The 15,651-nt window shown below is 38.4% G+C and overlaps 1 protein-coding gene across 3 annotated transcripts in view; it reads right to left on the minus strand.

Moving 5' to 3' along the window:
* TBC1D1 (TBC1 domain family member 1) overlaps nucleotides 1-15,651 on the minus strand; it is a 203,471-nt gene that overhangs the window by 187,147 nt on the left and 673 nt on the right. For all 3 annotated transcript variants that reach the window (XM_006918936.3, XM_025051767.1, XM_006918937.3), the window contains exon 2: nucleotides 5,936-6,441. In XM_006918936.3, the coding sequence (XP_006918998.1) occupies nucleotides 5,936-6,352 (417 nt within the window). In that variant the 5' untranslated portion in view covers nucleotides 6,353-6,441. The remainder of the gene's footprint in view (nucleotides 1-5,935; nucleotides 6,442-15,651) is intronic.

Consider the following 15,651-nt stretch of genomic DNA (forward strand, 5'->3'; position numbering starts at 1 on the left):
TTTTCCACGCTTTTCTCCTCCTCTTCATCCCTAAGTTTTGAACACTTTATTATGTAGATCAGCTTAGCCTCTCTCCCAGCAAGACATAATACTTCCTCTTTGGGAGCAGGGAGGACTAGGCTAGCAATATTCTAGCACATACAAGAGATTCTCTTAGGTAGGATGGAGAAGGGGAAGCCACTGAGCACTCCTGCCATTAATGACATCTGTCCCATTACAGTTATGAAAAACACAGGCTATGCTGAGACTGGATGCCAAATCCAGAAAATCAGAATCTGAATAGAATCAGGAGCAGTGTTTAAAAAGCCAGAACATACTGTAGGTATGAAAAAGAACTTCAGTTAAAAAAAAAAAAAAAAAGAACAGTGGGCGCTTATAGCAAAACTACTCTCATGTACCCAATCTCTGACTACCCTGGGTACCACACGCACTGCCCCCTCTCCTCACCTGCACATCAACCTACAATTCCCTTCTGTGTTATTACCATCTATATAATCTCTGCCATTCCCCATTGGAAATCCATTCTTTCCTTTTATTGACATTAAACAGCAGCATACAATGTCAGAAGCTCCCGCCCAACACTCGAAACCACCTGCAACTCAGTGCTGGCAAGTCCCTTTAAAGGAAAGAGAGCTTTTTACTTTTTAGATAAAGAAAGGATTAAAATGTAAATACTCTTATTAGTGATCTAAAGTAACACAAAAGTGGTGTTCTTCTGAGTAGGTATTTTCATAGACGAGACAAAGCTGAAACACTGGAAAAGGGAAGAATCTTGAGATAATTTTCTTAGACTTTACATTTTTTATAGGGCTGAATCTGGGCAGCACTCTTCTTTGTGCTGTGACGGGGTGAAGACCTAGTTAGTACAAGTTACACATTCAACCATCTGTTTCCCAGAGTGGACGCTACCACTTCCTGCCGTGGACCCTGAAGGGGACCAAAGTTTTGCCACCCTGAAGCTGCCTCTTGGGATATTGATTTTAAGCTATTTGTTAAGAAACAAGACTCAGAAAGAACATTTTACCCTCCCCCTCTTTCCTGACCAAGAGATTCAGATAAAAAAAAAAAAATTAAATTAAATTTTAAAAAACCTGCTTCGAGAAGATCTTAGGACATTTGCCTTAGAGAGTTTCAGGCAGGGGCCTATTAACTAGATACTCACAGTGTCCCATGGTTTCTGAGTAGCCTAGCAAGAATTTGCCTGCCTGTGTGTTCTGCTCATCCTCAGCTACCTGTAAATCATCTATTCTCACTTCTGAAATCTTCTTTGTCCAAAATGTCAATATTGCCTCACTGTCTTTGGAATTTTTATGCCTATGTGAAATATCCACGCACATGTATTAAAAATTTGTTTTTCTCCTGTTACTCTATCTCATGTTAATTTGATTATTAGCCTAGCAAGAAGTTAGAAGGTGGGAGAAAGATATTAATTTTTCTAAACCTCACAACCTAAAACTCAAAACTGCACTTCATCTCAGAACCTTATGCAACTGTGTTCATATATGTTCTCAAGGAGGTTCTCGGATTTTATGAGAAAATGTAATATATGGTCCAATAAATATATGGAGATTTAACAGACTAATGTAAAACTCAAGAGTGGACTAGAAAACACAGTTTTTCCCTAAAACAATGGTCCTCAGAGTATGGGCTGCATAATTTAGTGAACCAATATTTTACAATAATCAATGTATGATATTACAGAAATATGCATGCTTAAAAGATACATTAAAGTGCAAGATAGACCAATGGATCTTAAAATTACAAAGTGCAAAAAAGTGCTTTGATATGGTTTCAGACTTCACATTGCAACAAATATTTAAGAAACTACCACTTGCCGAGTTTTGCTACTGTGTTAAAGAAAAATAACCACAATTTTCTAAAAAGGCTATAAATTATTTCTCCATTTTCCTACTCTACATCTGTGAGGCCAAACTTTCTTCATATATTCAACGAAGACAACATGTCACCACAAAATGAAAGAATCAGCTCAGAATCCAGTAGTCTATTAAAGAGATTTGCAAAAAAGAAAGCAAGCCAGTAAAACTATACCACTCATCACTAAATATTTTGGAAAAGATGGTCATTTTTTCACAAAAATAATATTTATGCTAACATATAAGGAATTGATATTTAAGAATGTTATTTTAATTATATAATAATCAAAATAAAAATTTAATTAAATTGAGTAGATTTAAACAAATTAATGTCTGTATAATTTGTCAGTTTTTTTATAATTTATCAGTTTTAAGTTTCTAATACAATAACTATTAGTAGGTATAACCCACATAAACCACTGCTGTTTGGGATTTTCAATAATTTCTAAGAGTGGAAAAGAGGTCCTCAGATGGAAAAGTTTGAGATGCTACTCTAATATATTTTGATCATGGAAGCTTTTCTCCATGGACCATCTTGAGTATATTCTATGGAATATACAGTAAGAAACACAATTGCATGCTATGCTTATGAAATTATTCCTTTACATGCTTCTTCTCCCTAGACATTCTTCAGTAAATTAATTTATAAGCTGATCAATGAGTTTCCTTTCAAAGAATAGTTTTGTGCTTACAACCCTGGCAGTTAATGAATAAATCTCCTCTGGCAAATGCAGTTGATGCTGACCTCATCTATTTAGAAGAGATCTTAATCTACAGAATTATTTCACTGAGCAGATGTTACAAATAGTCAAGAGAAATGACATAGGTTAACATGCTCCTACAGCAGATAATCCTGTGTTATGAGATACAGTGCCAGGGACATCCCAAAAACATAAAAAATATCATGCAGGTTAGAATCATGGCCAGTTTGGATTACTGTTCAGTTTCCGACAACAAAATCATGGATTGAAATACCTATGTTATGAATTACTCTTTTATAAATAAGCAGGATGATAGCAATTTATTACTCTGAGTACTGACAATTTATATTTGTAAAAATTATATGCAAGCCAAAGATAACTTAAGAACTAATTCATATTTCTACCATGCTTTTTAGAATATAGAATAAGGTCAATTTTTTATTTTTGGCAAGACTAGAAGCCTCAATTACAGAATTTAGTTATAAATCTCTTCTTCCTGTCAGGTATCTGAATGACTGGCCAGAAGCCTATTCTCAGATGGCTATAAAAGATTTTGCAAAAAAAAAAATCAAAAGTGTAAAGTACTACACTATTCCGTGCAAAACTCTGTCCAAGGAAACTCAGTCCTTATATAGAGTTGGCCTGGAGTGCAAGCTGTTCAATCCTCAAACTCATTCTGGAGTTTGCCCAAATAACAGAAACCATTAAGTCTATTTATGCAGTTTTGTAAGTGTCTGGTTTATAAAATGTTGCTTAAAGATGACCAGGATCTCAGTCTGAGAGCTGAAGACACTCATCTTGATCTCCTTTTTCTTTTTACCTAAGACTAGAAATGAAATTAGCATATTCCTGCTTCCACTTTCTTTGATGAGCATTTTTTATGGCCATAAATGTTTACTAAGTTTCAGGTCCTGTTCTACCTTATTTAGTCCTCCCAGCAACTCTATGAGATAGACAATAATTATCCTCATTTTACAGATGAGAGAACAGGCTCAGAATTACCTGAGGCTACCTAGTTTATAGGTGGCAGATAGGACTGTGAGAAATAAAGTGAAGAAATAAAATCGAATCACTATAGTCAAAATGCTAAATTACTAAAATCAACTAGGGTGAAACATGAGGAAACAATTCTATTTTTGTTTTAACTAGTCTGGGAACATAAACTTTTGAACTTTTCAATCATGTGTCAATGCTTGGATATACATCAAACCTTCAGCTAACCCTCTGATTACCCCTTAAAGAACTAAGAAAACAATGTTCACATATCCAGACCACCTGAAATTCATGATTCAGACTGTCTAACATCCAGAATCCAGACCACTGGTCATCTAGAGCAACAGTCCCTAACCTTTTTGGCACCAGGGACCGGTGCTCCTATGAGAATCTAATGCCTGCTGACCTGAGGTGGAGCTAAGGTAGTGATGCTAGCACTGGGGAGCAGTTGCAAATACAGATGAAGGTTTGCTCACTTGCCTGCCACTCACCTCCTGCTGTGAGGCATGGTTCCTAACAGGCCACAGACCTGTATCAGTCAGCAGCCCAGGGGTTGGGGACCCCTAATCTAGAGGATTACCATCTCACACCAATCCAGAGGCTAAGAATGCAGGTCTGATTCTTCTCAACAATGTACTTTTTCCTATAAGAACCCTCGGCTTTTTTTTTTTCTTCTTCAGAACATTGTGGGTATTGCCTAGATGTGTTTCTGGTTTGCAAACCCTAAGACTCTTGACTAAATCTTTTCCATTTAATTCTAGCCAAAGCCTCCTGATTCATTTACACTTGGTCGACAACTGGAATCCAAGGAATTAGTCCCTGTGAACCTCTGAACTAGGATGCTATCCTGCCTATTTGAGATGCATGGACAATAACATTAAATGATTTACAATAAGAGCTATCCCCTTCTGTAGGTAAGATAGTGGTTTTAAGCTTAAGATTAGCCTTTATTTCAAAAACACTTCCTTCCACTGTAGTGTGTTAGGCTCCATTCTGTGTCTTCCCCATCATACTCTATATACAGTATAGAGACACAGAATGGAGCCTAACACATCATACTCTATACACAGTATAGAGTATGATGGTATTTACCTACTGATGCTTTGCCGTCCTCCTAGCCTATACTAATAACCCCTTGTATAGTCTCTAGAGCAGCAATCACTGAACAAATAAGTAAAAGAATCAAGGAATGAAGAAACAAAAGTGGACTTCCACAAATCTACTTAGTCACCAAGAACATTAACTTCCAACTGAGTTTTGTGCACCCTGGATAGTAGGGAGAAAACGTGAGCATTTTTATTTCTATTTACTGACGTTTACCACCAGAATTGACACTGGCATCCTCACTGTTGCATATGGCAGGCAGCACACAGGGGGCCTAGCACAGGCATTCCTCAGTTCAGGGGTTAGCAGTGGAGCACTCACCTGTTTGTTTGCTTTCCACAGACTGTACTAAATTGCAGTTTGCATGGGCCCAGCTGAGAAAGTGGCTGTAAGGATTGTATTTTCAATTTTATCTAAACTAACTCTCACAGAATGGACTTTAAATGAGTCCTGTACAGAACTGCAAAAAAAATGCCAATAACAATGCAAGCACAAACGAATAGGAAAATAGTAGAGCTAACAACATTTTTACCGTTTCTTATGTAATATTTGTCTCAGCCACATAATGAGATATAACAAGATACTCAGATCTGAAATGAAGTTGGTAAAAAAAAAACAAACCAAAAACCCTGAAAGTATCAAAATTTAAATTCATATCCCTATTCTTATGAATGGTCCTTGCTTAAATGAACACAGTGCTTTGGTAAACTGGCTAATTGTATTCTTATGCTGTTTATAAATATATTTTCATTAACAGGATCAAAAAACAGGGAGCTCACCAATCTAGAACTTTGCTACTCAAAGTGCAATCTGCAGAGGAGCCAGCATCAGCATCACCTGGCAGCTCGTTAGAAATGCAGAGTCTTAGGGTCCATCCCTTATCTACCAGATCAGAATTTACATTTTAACAAGATCCCCAGGTGATTCATGTGCATGTTTTTGTTTGAGAAGCACTGCTTTAGAACACAGTTCTTACATGGTCTGAATCCTAACAGTTCACCTCTTATATTTAAGTTTAGACAGATTTCTCTTTTAAATTTTTTGAACTTACAAACTTATAATTTCTAATATCTGTTATGAAGTGTTCTTCAAGATTATAAAGAAACTGTCCCCGTAAACCAAAAATCCAGTGATATAATTTATGCATTACTGCAGCATGATCTCTTATCCATTCCAGTACACATAAAATAAATGTCTGCATCCTCATACAGGAAAAAACATCCAGCTCTAACCTTTATTATTTTGATCCCCACCTCCACTTACTTTTGTTTGATCATCGGCTTTGAACACATAGCAGATACTATGCTTATTGGCTGCATCGTCCTTAATGAGACAAGCAAAGTAACTTGGGTCGTGACTGTTGTGAATCAGTTTGTGTACATGCTGAGGCTTGCACTCAAAGATGCTGGAACAGATCAGGGGATCCCACTGTTGATTTTTTACTGGCTCAGGTTCACATCTCAGTCCAGAGGGCGAAACACAAAGCCGGACTTGCTTGGTACTAGGCTCCTTTTTGGAGGACTGCCTGCTGAGCCGTCGCACCTCCGCCACGACCCAAGGCAGCATGGCCATGGTGGTCAGAGAATGCACAGGCAAGGAGCCCACCAGCTGCAGGCTAAAGTCCACCCAGACCTCGCTAGGAAAGGTATGTTTCTTCGCTGTGAATGTTATCGGTTCCATCTTGGGAAAGGTCTGGAAACTCAGCAAAACGTTGCCACTCTTCTATTTTAGACCAAGCGATCTATTTTACGTGCTTCTGGTACAGACTCCTGGGGGAGAAACACAGAGGCATTAGAATTTAATGAAGTTACAACAATAGCTGCTTTCAAAGATAATTATTTCAGAACTTAAAAGTCTGAAACCCAAACATAGGAAGAAATGGATATTAGTTCATATGAGCTGCTCCATTGAGAAAGAGCTTTCTTGAAATTGCATTTCATATAAAAACTTAAAAGGCCCAAAAAGTCACACTTATAACAGGTTAAAAGATCCCACTGGGTAACGATAAGCCTCCTAGAACCCACAAAGGCAAACACAATAGAAAACAATGTAATGCTACTCAGACAGCCTGAAATCCTGTTGCATATATTTCAAGGAGTTTTTTTTTTCTTTTTTCTTTAAGATAATTAAATTCAGTACTGGTAACTTCCTCTAAAAAAATAATCTTGCAGGAAAAAAATGTCAGCTATTCATCATTGTAGTCTACTGAACCAGACCAGTTTTAACACCTTATCACTTATGATACCATTTAAGTTTTAGAAGGTTCTCCTTGATGTAGTTCAGAGGTTCTGAATCACAAATTCAAATTCCATTAACAGGTACTCAATGCCTATTATGTTCTAAATACTGTCATAAACATTGTTTTGTTTCATTCATGTACTATAAGTCATCATCTCAATCCCTTGCCCCTCCTCGTCAATAGAGGATATTGCTTTTCTTAGACCCAAACTCTCTGAACTGCCTTCCCCTCTCTACAGGTGATTTTCAACAACCATATGTGCTGTATCCTAACATCTTTCTGTTCTATTGGATGACAAAACCCTTCTGTCCACAACTGAGTTGTCTACAGCATCTCAGGCCCTATTCTCTATTTGTTTGCTTCCCTGGATTTCCTGAGCATATATATACATACTAAGAAGAAACTTGATGAAACTTACATCTGTCTGTTTCGCCATTGTATCGCCAGTTCCTGGTACAGTGCCTGACTCAGAACGGGCTCAACAAATACTTTAAAAGAGTGATTGAAGTCTCTCCCATACTTCTAATAAAGATATTTTCGATTGACCTCAAACCTCCCCCATCCACAACTCTTCCTTCCCTACCCAAATTTCTTCAAACTAAAGTCTGCGCTGTCTCCATTTCCTGCTGTCCACACACAATCTGGACTGTGACTAGAAGCACAAAGGAGCCACCGAAATTGCTCCTGTGGCGGTCGCCCACATCCTCTGGTTGTGAAATCCAAAGGGGGCTTTTTAGTCCTTAACTGCCTTGTCCTCCCTGATGAATTTCTCAATACTGACCACTCCTTCCTGCTTGAAACTTCTGGTTCCCATCTTACCTCCCATTGCTTCTTTTCATATTCTGTGATGGCTTTCTTTCCCCGCTTGACTTTATCCTCGCTCCTCATTCTACCTGCTTGCTTTGGACAATTTCATCTAATCTTCCTGCCAACAACCACATTCTCATACTCATGCTGCTGCTGCTGCTGGGGCTAACAGCTTACTTTTATTAAGTACCAGGCACTTAGCATGTGTTATCTTATTTCATCTTCATAACCACCTTCATCTCTAACCTTCGTCTCAGTTAGAGACTATTACTGCCATTTTTGTGACCTAGGAAACCTAGAGAGCTTGAGTCACTCATCACAAATGATGTTGGGGATTCTGCACCTTATTCTCAACCTATCCTGAGTGCTGCACACAAATGAACTGACTCTTCCCAGGCGTTTGTCTCCCATTGAACCTCAAAGAGTTCCAGATCAGCACCAGCCATTAAATATTTCTATCTAGATAGCCTATTGGCAGCTCAGTCTTAATTTAATTATTTAAAAACTAACTCAGTCTCACCTCTCCCTTCCCCAAACTTCTCTTCCTTCCTATAAGCTATAGCTCCATGATCAGGATCAATATTTATTTTATTGGCCAAGTCACAAACCAAGGAATCATTGCTATAAGACTAAAGGTTTGTGTCTTCCACTCCCAAAATTCATATATTTAAATCCTAATTTTCATTGTAATGATATTAGGAAGTCAGGTCATTAGGAGGTGATTAAGTCATGAGGGTAGAGCCCTCATGAATAGAATTAGTACTCCTATAAAAGAGACCCAGAGATTTCCCTTGCCCCTTGCACCAAGTGAGGACACAGAAAAAAAAGATAGTAGTCTGTGAAACAGGACTGAATCTGTCAGTGGACTTGATTCAGAGGACTTCTAAGCCTCCAGAACTGTGAGAAATAAATTTCTGTTGTTTATAAACCACCTGTCTATGGTATGCTGTTAAGCAGACTAAGATGTCATTCAGACTCCTTCTTTATCCTTACTACTTCTAAACTGGCTCTACATCTAAACATATCTTACCTCTTCTCAACTGGAAAAAAAAAGTACCCCAACCTTCAATCCATCCTTCACATATTTCTTAGAGTAATTTAAGTAACACAAAATTGATCCTATCACTTTTCTGCTAAAAATTCCTTAATAACTGTCCACTGTAAAATTTAAAGTCTTCTACATAGTATATAAGGTCTCTTTGAAATCTGGTCCTGTTTGTATCTCCAACTACATATTCTCCCCTAAAATGCCCTCCTTCATGTACCATTATGCGAAGATAGAGAACCAGTTATGGTTCCTCCATATGAGATGTGACTTCTCATGCCTCTGAGCCATAGTACACACTGTTCCTATCTCCCAAGAACATAATACCTGTCACAAACTGTAAAAGGTCTGAGATTTTACCCTATCTGTAAGCTAACAAGTTAGCCTGCTGGTAGAGGACATGAGACTTTTGGGTCTGAGACAAAGGAAAATGCATTACTCAGAGCAATGCAGCAGCCAGAGAGTCAGAATTTGAGTCAGTTCCTTGATTCCCAATTCCCACAGGCAGGATGATCCTTGTATCCACACTGGGTTACAGAAAAGCCTTGGGAGCCCAAATATTTTATAATGGGGAATAAGCATGTCTGCCCTTTGCTCCAGAGGGAGACATTATTTCTATTTTCCATGGCTGTTTGCTATTTTTAAAAAAGATTGACAAGATAGTTCAAAAACAAAACAAAGCAAAAAACGGTTAGTGCCTCTGCTCACAAGTTGTGTAAAAACTTGAGAGACCCATGCAGAATCATCTCCCAGTGATCCCCAGTCTTGTCCTCTAAACAAATTGCAACTCATATTTAAGTCAGGGTGCAAGCGACTACCCCCTCTGTCTTGCAAGGTGATTTACGGCATCCATTACTACATGCTTCTGCATTTTGCATCTCATCATCACACTTATTTTAAGAGCTCGAAGAAATGTCCCTCAACAAGACTGTAAGGTTCTTCAACTCTTAAGTTTTGGGATTTCTAAAATCAGTAGAGAAATTCTAAACCCTTCCTGAACTAGAAGTCTCTTCGTTTTATTCTATGTTTTTCTGTGTGATATATAGGCACATATGCTGAGTGAATTTTTTAAATATAATTTGAACACAGTTCAGAGCTAATTTTTTTCTTTTAAATGTTCAAAAGTTCAGGAATAAACCCCTATTTCATTTAGAGCTCCAACATATTTCATAAAAATATAATCTCTGTCTGTTTTCCTTTAAAGTACAGCTTCTCTTGATAATAAAAATAAGTTCATATAACTCCATAAATAATGCTCATTCATTCTCTCTCTCTCTCTCTCTTTCTCTCTCTCTCTCTCTCCTTTTTTCTCTCTCTCACCTACAGGTGAAAATGGCATTAAATGTCTGGCTCAATTTCTACTCCTGTAACTGAATCTGTTTCAAGTTGTAACTGTTGACAGCTGCTAATCCCAAGACATGTTAAAAGAAGTACTAGAATTATTACAAACGATAGAGCCGAGCCCTCTCAATCAGTGTGGATGAAGTAGTTATTAATATGGTAGCAACAAGCATCACAGAATTACTTTCAGTTTTCTTATAAGTCGATACATATCTAGTACAAAAAAAGGTCCACGATTTTGTCATTTCAATCATTTTGGTAAGTAATCAGTCATCAAATTAGTTCTGCCGTTTTATTGACAAAGCTATTTGAATGCATAAAGTTCACACTCTACAACCAGCTGGAGCACATTCTTAGTATCTCTGTAAAAAGCAGATTGGACCTTAACACTGTTTATGAACTATCAAATAGTAAATTCTACCTCAGACAGAACCATAATTATTTAAAAGCACTTCTGATTCTGTTGATATAAGATTCAAGGTATCTTAGAGTAGGTAACTATTTGCATTACTTTTTAATAAAAAGTTGCATGAAATAAATAAACTACTCTAATAACACTAACAAACCATTAGATTATTTTTTAAGCTATCTCAATGCACATCATTTGCACACAAACCCTGACCATCCTTTAAGCCCCACATAGAACCACCTCAGCAAGAAATACTACAATCTGTTATTCCAGTGAGCTTCTAGTTATGTTCCTGTGTGCAAAAGCACTATTACTTACAGAGACCATCTGTATTTTACACAACTCTGACCTGCCACAGTACATAAACATGGTAGGCATTGAAAACACAAGGATGCTTTTACTAGGACAGTTTCAATAATCTTGTCAGTGAGTCCTGCTATGCAAAATATTCTTGAAAGCATGCACTTATAATCACAATATTTTAAAGCTACAAAGGTCCTTGTAAGCTATTTAGAAATTTCCCTCATATTTGAAATGAAGAAACTAGGTTCTGAAGAAGTTAAGTGGCTTGTTCAAGTTTGATGACAGAATTAGGACAATCCAAGTCTTTGACTTCCATCCAAGTGCTGCAAAGAACCTCAGATTCCTCATGAAAATACTTTCAAGTGTAAAGTTAAGAAATTAAGTTACTTAACTTCTCCAAATGTCAATTTGGAGAAGAGAATGGAACAAGATCATCCCCAAGTTTTCTTCTCTCTCTAAAATCTGGTAAATCTAATTTTCATAATGTATAATACCAAATGTCCCCAACATTGTGTGGGGATAGAAAGCTGCTCTCATCTTCCTGTCAAGAATATAAATGTGGAGGAGGTACATGAAAAAAGGATAGGGTTTACTGATTGGGAAGCAGGAGAAGAAATAGTGGGAGTTAGGCCACCATTGGAACCCTCTCTTCCCATACCCCCATTCACTCCCTCCAAGCAAACCACAGGGAGTAGGATGGAGACTTTCCAGTAGCCAAGAATAGTGCAGCCTCTGCAGGTTCCACCCTCACCTCCTCAAAATTGGTTAGAGAGGAGGGGGCGTGGGGGGTGGGGAAGAAGGATAAAGGGAGGAGCGTTGGAAGATTCTAGCTCCAGGCCAGGTTAGGGAACAGCCAATACTGATTAGCTGTTAAGGACCTCCAGGATAGGCAGGGAGTCCCCAGGTGGCCACTCATCTCCTCTTGCAAGTCAATGGTTTGATTTTTCTGTGCTTACCCTGACAGAGTGGGCATGCAGCTGAACAGAATTATTCTGCCACCTGAATACTCTAATCTCATTTTACAGTAAGACCACTGGCTTGGCTAAACTATTCGTCCATTTTCTGCACAGAACCCCACCCAGTCAGAGCAGTGTGCCACTCACCCAGAAATTGCCCACAGGTACCTTTGGAGCAGTCATCTGTTTCCATCACACAGAGCTCCTGGAGCCAGTGATTCTAATCTTTTCATCATCAAGGATGCTCCCTCATTGGCGTGTGCCTCTCTGATTTGACACATAAAGTAATGATGTTTTGAAAGATTTCCTTCCCATACAAATCAGAGCCAATTCAAGGCTAGTCCTTTAGAATGCTGTCACTTCTTGTATTCCTCCTATTGTATTGCATAGGTTAAAGGGGTGGAATTGGGAGTCCTAGCTGGCCTTCAGGGATTATGTATAACCCTCCCTCCTGCACTACTGCTTTAAGTTATTCCCCTAAAAGAATAGTAATAATTGTTAACACATAAAAGCACTTACTATGCATCTATTCACTAATTTAGCTCTCACGACAACCTTGGACAAGGACTATTTTTATCATGTCTGAATGACTATTATGAACTATTATCATTATCAGCTCTAATTTAAAGATGAGAGATGAGACGGAAGTTGCTGGCACAGAGAAGTAAGGTCACTTGCCCAAAGTCATCCTACTAGCAAGAGGCAGAACCAGATTTTGAACTCAGGTCCTTCCACTCCAGACTTTGTGCTTGCTCTTAGGCACTTTGCTAGAGGAATACTTATTGACCAACTGCCTCTTCTGGGACATTGCATATATGATCTTCTGCATTCTTACAACTCTGAGAAGAATGTTTTATCATTCTCAATTTATATAAGGGTCCCTGGCTAGTAAATGGTGAAGGCAGGATTTGAATCCAGACCTGCTTATATAAGCTCAAATTTCTATTCTTTGCACTATAAGAATATCTCCAGAAGGGAATTACTCTAACATACCTTTCTAGTGGATTAACTGGATTGTTTTTCTATCTAAATCTTGCTTGGCCTCAGATCTAATGTCAAAATTAGATCTGATCTAATGTCAAAATTATATTCTTATGGTATAAAAGAAACAAATAAATATATGATAACAATAAGTAATATTTACTGAGTGTTCACTATGTGTCAGGCACTGTTCTTAGGATTTTAATGGGCAAATTCATTAAGTATTACAACAAACCCATAAGTACTTATCTTCTTTGGAAGTGTAGATTCACTGATCATAAATAATATATTGTTAAATAAGTACATTCTCTTTTTAAGAGAAAAATAGCTGCTGTGTGTCCCAAGGGAAACAGGCACACTCAAAATGAAATGCTTCTTTGTTGGTGCTAAAATATATTCCCTACATTCTGTACAGCTTCACTGAAACCTGTGTCAAGGTTATTTCACATGGCCCAAATATGGCAAATCTTTTTCTAAACATTTGAAGCCTGAGAAGGGCCATATTGCCCTTAAATCTAAGAACCTATCAAATGGAAGTCACAGCTTGAAAATGTCAAAACCTTGAAAATGAAAACCTTTGTGTCTTATGTTAAGAATCTGGTTAAAAAAAAAATTTTTTTTTTATCAGAATGTGGGATTGGAAAGGAAGAAATGAAGATATATGTCAGCAAAGGTAACAGTTCTTCACTGAAAACCTAAATCCTTTGCCATTGCCACGGGGATATGGACCCAGCACTCCTTGTCTGCTCAGTGGACTCACAAACATTTTAATGAACAGATTTTCCTTTTCCAGGTTTTAATGACCAAGAAAAGAAAACCGCTGAGAAGCATATCACACACTGGAATTAACATAGCCATTAAATTTGAGCAGGCAGCACAGTAGGCAGGGAAAAGAGCAAAGCAAATTATGCCAAGGCATCACACGCAAGCAGACTTAAGCCCCCAAATGGGCTGATATACATTTTAGATCATCTGGGGAATCTGAAGAGTAGAGATAGGGACCTTCAGAGAAATGCTATGAAGGGAGTAAAAAGGGCCCGAGGGAGTTGTCATTTTGTGGCATAAAATTAAAAGCAAATTCAAAGACGGAATCATCTCTAGCAGACAGCCCTACTCCAGAAATCATAATGATTGGAGATGCTGGTGTGAATGAGAAACAGGTAAGCATGGTGCTGCTTGGTGTGCCACTCCCACTGCTTGCTGGTGGTACGTCCTAGAAGATCCTAGAAGATCTGGGCAGGAGAAGGAGCCACCCACCCACACCTGGCTCCACATGGGAGTAGCATCTGATTGCTGCTGCAGCCTTTGCTACTGCAGCTGTTCTGGCAATGGCTGCCTTCTAGGGAAGTGGGGGACAGAGATTGTCAACAGCTGGCTAATAAGGGAGAAGGGGCAAGGCGTGTGTCATCAGAGTTGCCCATTTATTCCTCATATCCTTTGATACTATGACAATGTCATGTGCAATAAAAGGTCAACCCTGACATGACTGCACACAACCGGATATGTTATCTCAGTGAAAGGAGAATCCCCTGAGCACTCTATGGGAAAAATAATGATAGACTGTGGCAGGGAGTCCCATTTGCAAAACTTTTACTTTGATTCTAATAAAATCTAACGACACCAGTGAATGTTCCCCCTATTTTACTGGTTGGCAAACAGCTAGACAAATCCACATAAAGGCATTTATTTTAATTATCACCTGATAATTTTATTTACTGCTTTCGGGCACTTATTCCCTTTTATATCTCCTTGCACTCAATTAATAATCTCAGGACACTCCACTTTGTTCACTTCAGAAAATGTTCCCTCAACATTTCATGCAGTGACCTCTAACTCACAGCTCTGTTCATTATACAGTAGCTCATGTTGTGTTGATGGTTACTCACATATAAATCTGAAAAGTACTTTTTATAGTTTTATTTCTCTAGAACTTGGTTGGAAAAAAAAAACAGGTAGATTTGAGACTGTGATAGTACATTTCCAACAGATTTAAAACACTTGTTTGCAATCAATCCTTTTTTATACAGTTTTTTTTTTGCATGCATCGTCCTTATTCCTGAATGTCTTCAGGGTTCCCAGGAAGCAGCTGATCGTGAGGCACATCAGCTCCCCAACCAAGAGAAGCCATCTCAACTGTAGGAAAAGGTGCAGAACTCACCTGCTTCAGGGATCCCTAACCCAAGAGAGTGACAGAACATGAAGTGTTCAGACACATGAAAAGTCCTGCTAGGTGGATTACCAGCCTCCTGGAAAATTTCCCCATTCATTCTTCCACGGAGCCCCTCCCACAGAGCAGGCTCCCAAACCACAACAAAACCCACAGGTGGCCATTCTCCAACTTCAATCAATCCCATCTGGAGTCTGGGGAAGAGAATGAATTTCTGCTTTCCTAAAGAAAGACTTTTTATCAAGGCCTCTGCAGTTCAGCTTAAAGTACAGTGCAAAAAGTTTAGAAGTTTGGACTTGTGGAGAGAGCTGAGAGTCTTGGGTGTGACCCATTCAAACCAAGTCACTTTAAAATACTCTTTCAAAGTTTGATTATATTAATAAGTGAAATCATCCAATCATCTGAAAGAAGGACTGAGAGATCTATATGAGGTGAATACCATCCATTAACGTAGGGCACTCTGAAAATTAAACTGTTTGGTGGAAGGAGCAAGTTATCACTTTCGATTTCTTTTCCCTTTTAGGCAACTTCCAGAGAATAAGATACTTTAAATAAAATTACAGACCGTAAAGCCTCCTTTAGGTGGGTTTCAAAGAAAATGACATCTCTTTTTAAAAATAAAACAGCGTGTGGCGAAGTTTGACGGGTCGCATAATAACAGACCGATCAGGAAGCTGGTAAAACAATTAAGCAGGGTTTCGAAATGACGGGTACAGGATGTGCCCATAGAA

Source organism: Pteropus alecto, unplaced genomic scaffold (assembly GCF_000325575.1).
Source record: "Pteropus alecto unplaced genomic scaffold, ASM32557v1 scaffold5, whole genome shotgun sequence".
NCBI classification, from domain to species: domain Eukaryota; kingdom Metazoa; phylum Chordata; class Mammalia; order Chiroptera; family Pteropodidae; genus Pteropus; species Pteropus alecto.